The 5884-nt window shown below is 35.8% G+C and overlaps 1 protein-coding gene across 1 annotated transcript; it reads right to left on the reverse strand.

Moving 5' to 3' along the window:
• Positions 1 to 3932: 3932 nt before the first annotated feature.
• Positions 3933 to 4607, reverse strand: LOC140432006 (uncharacterized). The gene has a single exon (XM_072519870.1). The coding sequence runs from the start codon at positions 4497 to 4499 to the stop codon at positions 3933 to 3935; it is 567 nt and encodes a 188-aa protein (XP_072375971.1). The 5' UTR covers positions 4500 to 4607.
• Between the last annotated feature and the right edge of the window lie 1277 nt (positions 4608 to 5884).

Raw genomic sequence — 5884 nt, forward strand, 5'->3', positions numbered from 1 at the left:
TTTTGAAACTTTTCCTGAGAATACTTCACACTAGATTGTTTAAGAAATGTGAAGAGGTCAGTGGATGGAGTCAGTTTGGTTTCAAAAATGGACTTGGCACGAGAGAAGCGATCTTTAGTATGCAAACATTGATACAGAATTGTTTAGATCAAAGAAAGGATGTTTTTATCTGTTTCATCGATTACGAGAAAGCATTCGATAATGTAAAACATGAATTGATGATAAAATACCTACAAGAGTTGAGATTGGATGCAAAGGATATAAGAATCATTGCCAATCTGTATTGGAATCAGACAGCAACAGTACGTCTTCAAAATTCCAACGAAACAAAAGATTTCTCCATTAAAAAAGGAGTAAGGCAAGGTTGTATACTGTCTCCAATGCTGTTTAATTTATACGTAGAAAAAGCCTTCGCAGAAGCAGTGGAAGACTCTAATAAGGGTATTAAAGTTAACGGCATATTTATTAATAACATCAGGTATGCCGATGATACAGCCATAGTGGCAGATAACATCGAAGATCTTCAATGTCTTTTGAATGATCTAACTCTTGCAAGTGAAGCTCGGGGTTTGAAAATAAATATCAAGAAGACAAAATCAATGATTATAAGTAGAAATGATTACCCCAACGCAAAGATATATGTCTCTGGAGAAGAAATCGAACAAGTCAGGCAATTCAAATACTTGGGATGTTTGCTGAATGAGAGTTGGGACCCCGAGAATGAAATAAAGAGCAGAGTTGAACAAGCCAGAAATGCTTTTTTGAGGCTTCGTAAGTTTCTGACTGATCGCAAATTGGACTTCAACCTCCGATACAAGATGCTTAAGTGTTACGTGTGGCCTGTTCTCCTGTACGGAATGGAAGCATGGACGTTAAAGGCCAGTTCCATTAACAAACTTGAAGTGTTCGAAATGTGGTGCCTGCGTCGAATGCTCAGAATATCATGGACGGACAGGGTCAGAAATGAGGAAGTACTCAGAAGAGCGGGCTTACAGGATAGGGAACTTTTTAATTATGTAAAAAGTAAGAAGACTGCATACTTGGGGCACATTATACGAGGAGAACGATACACTTTTCAGCAACTGATACTCGAAGGGAAAATAGAGGGTAGGAGAGGTCTCGGACGTAAAAAAATGTCATGGCTGCGCAATATTCGACAATGGACAGGAATCCACAGCTATGAAATGCTTCGCAATGCTGCTAAAGACAGAATTATTTAACATCTCACCTGACAAGACGATGTACGGTGGACGCCTACGCAGAAATGCATGGCACCTTAAGAAGAAGATAGAATGGGAGAAAAGGAAATAAGGATAATATGCTACGCCTACGACACCATAATAACAGCCGAAAATGAAGATGACCTACAAAGATTAATTAAAGAATTCGAAGATACGGCGCTCATATACAACATGGAGATATCAACAGAGAAAACTAAAACGATAGTGATATCAGCGGAACCGAGACGATGTAAACTAGTCGTAAATAACAAAATAATAGAACAAGTAATGGAAACTGAATACTTGGGAATAAAACTGTCAAGCTACGGAAAAGTGGAAGAAGAAGTACAAAAACAAGTGAACATGGCAAACAGAGCAGCAGGATGTGTCAACAACACAATCTGGAGAAACAAATACCTCACAACGGAAACGAAAACCAGGATATATAAATCAACAATAAGACCGATAATGACATACACAGCGGAAACAAGAGCAGATACGACGAAAACACAAAGACTACTGGAAACAACAGAAATGAAAGTCTTACGAAAAATAACAAACCAAACTCTAAGAGACAGAGTAAGAAGTGAGGAAATACGAGCGAAATGTAGTATAGAGGAAATAAACGCGTGGACCAAAAGAGGAAAAGTGGAATGGAATCAACACATCGAAAGAATGACAGAAAATAGAATAGTACGAATCGCAAGAGACACATCGCCAAATGGAAGAAGATCATTGAGACGACCGAGGAAAAGATGGTCAAACAACGTCAATTGAGGCTAAAAACCGAAGTAGAACAGGCATTAAGCCTATTTATAAAGTAGGAAGAAGAAGAAGAAAATTTTTCAGTCTTCTAAACAGGGCAAAATTGAGGTGTATATGCCAGATAATAATAGATATCGAGCAGCTAATCATTTTAGCGGCAATGTATGGGGATGGATTTCATTTAGAGGAATGGGAATGGTATAGCGTATTGACGGCAGGTTTGTTGGGAAGACTTATTTAAATATTTTAAAAAACATCATGTTTCCCAGTGTAGAACAGTTGTATTCAGAAAATCATTTTATCCTCCAAGATAATTGTACTGTTTATACTGCAAATATAATAAACCAGTGGCTCCAGAATAACAACATCGAAACCTTACCATTACCCAGCTACAGTCCAGCCTTAGATCCAATCGAGAATGTGTAAGGGGTTATTAGAAAACGGTTGTATCGGCGTAATTTTATAGCTCAAAATGCTGTGGCATAGTATACAACAGGTTTGGGAAGAGCTCTCTGAAGAAGACAATTTTATAGTTCCTTTCATGCAGATGGACCGAAGTCTACAAGCTGTTATCAATGCTGATGGATATATTACAAAATATTAATTTTATTTTTACATACCTAAATTTAGTATAGTTTTGGTCTTCCAGACCCTTGCTGAGACTTTCTTGTTCCCTCTATTTTTTATTAATAGAAAAACTGTGGTTCTGCTTATGTTAAAATGTTTTGCTGCCTCTGATAGTGCCCAGTTATCTTATAATTTGGTTACAATTTTTGCTTTAATATATTGTTAAGTTAAGTCATTTGTTATATTTGTTAATAATAAGAAAAATAATAACAACAACCCTAAAAACCATCATTTATAAATGTACTCTTTATAAAATGCAAGAATTCAAAATGATATCAAAATTTAGACCTTAATAATTAATACAATTTATGAAGTAACATATATGTTATCAATTGTTTGTTGTTTGTTTGTTTATTTTATTGTTTGTCTCTCATAATAAATATAATATAATATCAGACCATTCAAATACACTGCTCAAAATGATCAAATCTTACTAAGAGTCGTGTCAGTTTTTTATGAACCAGCTGTACACATACAGTATTCGTTACTATAGTAAAATATGCTAGTATTTCTCTACCAGATACATTTGAAGAAAGATTTTTTATATCATAATCTAATAATTACCGTGGATATCGTAAAAACTATTGAAAATATCTACCAGAAGAACAGGATGGAAATCAGAATAGGTAGCCAACTTAAGAAGTCTATAGATACAGGCAACTGAGTTAAAAAGGAGGACTCACTAAGCTCTCTGCTCGTCAATTTAATTATTTATATTTAAAAATGCTGGTAGACCACACAACATTGATATCCCAAGATTAAAATAGTCTACAAAAACTGATCTAGACAACACAGGAGTATTGTGTGTATAATGGGCTCAACAAAGGCTATTGTAGTCGACGGATATGAAAAAATACTGAGAATAATTCTGTAAATACGCTAAGAGACCGAAAGAACAGTGAAAATCTAAGAAGAAAATGCAACTTACAAGGTATAAGTGACTGAACAGAAAAAATAATGTATCGGCCTATCGCGCAATAACGAAGTGACAACATTCCAGGTAGGTATTACTCCGCCAATGAACAAACAGAATTGCTTATAAAAAAGAAGAAGAAAAATTGTATTTAGTTAGACATAAATATTATATACCTACTTGCCAATATATACTCATTTTCATGCAGGTTTTAGAATCTAGATTCAAAGAATTTTTCTTTCATAAATTATATAAGTATACACCTATTAATTAAAAAAACTAATTAATATTAATAAGTAACAGTGTTTAAGCAAAATAAACCCCCTTCGGCATTCCAGGAAGTCCAAATCCCTCTCGGAATGATACCGACTTATTTGAAGCTGTCAAGAAAGAATCCTAACCTATAATTACCTACCTGAGTTCATGTTGGGAACCCCGAAAGGTGCGGCGCCTTGGAACATGGGCCCGGGTCCTCCGAACGGGTTCACCAGTCCTTGATGGGACCAGTTAGGATGCGCGGCCTGGTACACTGCTGCCGCAAGAGCCGAAAAAGGCGTCGGCCGGATGGGACCTTGGCTCAGTAGCGAATCTTTGGAAAAGTCTCTTTCGCGGGTGTCTCTTTGAGAGAGATAATCGCTCTCTTTCGACGGAGAGTCTTCTATTTTGCTCTCGGCGTTTAGATCTTCCACGTCCACTATGGAATCTTCTTGGTTGGAGTCGTATTCATCGTCGGAAGAGTGATGCGTCGGGCTGGATGACGGGATGGTGGATGAATTAGGCGACACTGACTTGGAGGGCCTCGTGTCGGCCAAGAGGGAAGCTACACTAAAACTAATATGTCCGTTTTTAGCCGACTGAGCATCGTTAGTTGCTTTGTCGCTAATATTTTGCATAGTTTCACCGTTCTTAGCGTCTAAGGTATCCAAATTTTGGACAGTCATTATTTGGGCACTGTCGAGAGGGTTTTTTAGCATAAGTCAAACTAGGGAATAAAGGACACCACTGTCACGTAAACATAAGAACCAGAAAAACACGTTATACACTTCATTTAGATATAATATTATATAATAACCGACTTATACCCAAAGGTGTTCAGGTTAAACTGATGAGAGAACTGTTTACAGTTAATATCAGCGATGAGGCGGGGCTTTTAGGGGCGGCTCGCTTAGTCCCGCCTAGCGTTTAACTGCGTTATTAAGCAAATCAACCAATCACCGCCGGTTGTCCTTAACTACAAGCCAGCGGCTCAAGCGAATAGTCGACTCTCTCACATTTTCCCCCTACAGCACGAAAGATATTCGTCTGGTTAGCTGTTTGATACCTTTATTTTGTTTCTGTCCGGATTTTTATTACTATAACTGCTACTTAAAGAGCTTACACTTGTTTATAGTCGTTAAAAGAGGTCTTTCGAAATTGTTATATCTTAATTACAGAGGCGAAAGATGGACTTATTCATTTCGGATGGGTTTTTTACGGCCTCCATATTGAATTTGTAACGAGATCGTTATGCCTACTGTTAAAATTATTATTGGTTGTTGCTCAAGAAGATCGTTAAAGACTAGAAATGGGCGCAACATCGGTAAATTGTTTGTTTACTTTGATTTAAAAAGCCTTTTGGAGTTTTTTATAGTTTCTGGCTGTACAGGTGAAACCAGGAGCAAGTAATGGAAAATTATAATAGCCATAATATATTTATTTGTATAACTAACAAACTCATATTTAATCATTATAAATTACAAAACATAATTTAGTCAAACAGTTTTTTTATGGCATACATATACTGAAACTGTTTTCTTTTAACTTGTGACTTATGTTTAAATATTGTATTTCTATGAGAACAAACCACAATTGATTGAGCATAGACTTTCGTCATTCAGCCAGTTTCAATAGATTATTGAATTTATTCCTCAGAAAAATACTAAAAAAAATTTTACTACCTCTAAGACGACCGGTTTCGCTTTCTACAATTTGCAAAGCATCTTCAGGTCAAACGGTACAAAGTAAATTAAATGATGCCGGTTCAAGAATTATTAGTTAATGATTCGGGAAACATAGTTCAAATTATCCTGTATTGCTAATGATGGGCGATCTTCGGTTTTTATTGTAACTGTTTGATAATTAGCGGGGAAGTTTCTTTAGGGGAGAGATGTTAACAAATGAAATAAGAATAGGGTATTATGTGATTGTTTGTTAAATGAAAGTGATGTTTTATATTATTTAAATTGTTAAAAGTTATTTATATTTATTCGAAAGATATATTTTAGAAATATGTGTTAATTTATTGAATTTTTTTTTAATAAAAGGACAGTTGTATGACAATGAATGAAATTCGATGTACAATTTTGTGGGTGTGCAATTT

The sequence above is a fragment of the Diabrotica undecimpunctata genome, unplaced genomic scaffold (genome assembly GCF_040954645.1).
Source record: "Diabrotica undecimpunctata isolate CICGRU unplaced genomic scaffold, icDiaUnde3 ctg00002518.1, whole genome shotgun sequence".
NCBI lineage: Eukaryota > Metazoa > Arthropoda > Insecta > Coleoptera > Chrysomelidae > Diabrotica > Diabrotica undecimpunctata.

Coding starts and splice junctions, on each gene's coding strand:
- LOC140432006 (XM_072519870.1), bottom strand. CDS start 4,499: ATGCTAAAAAACCCTCTCGACAGTGCCCAAATAATGACTGTCCAAAAT.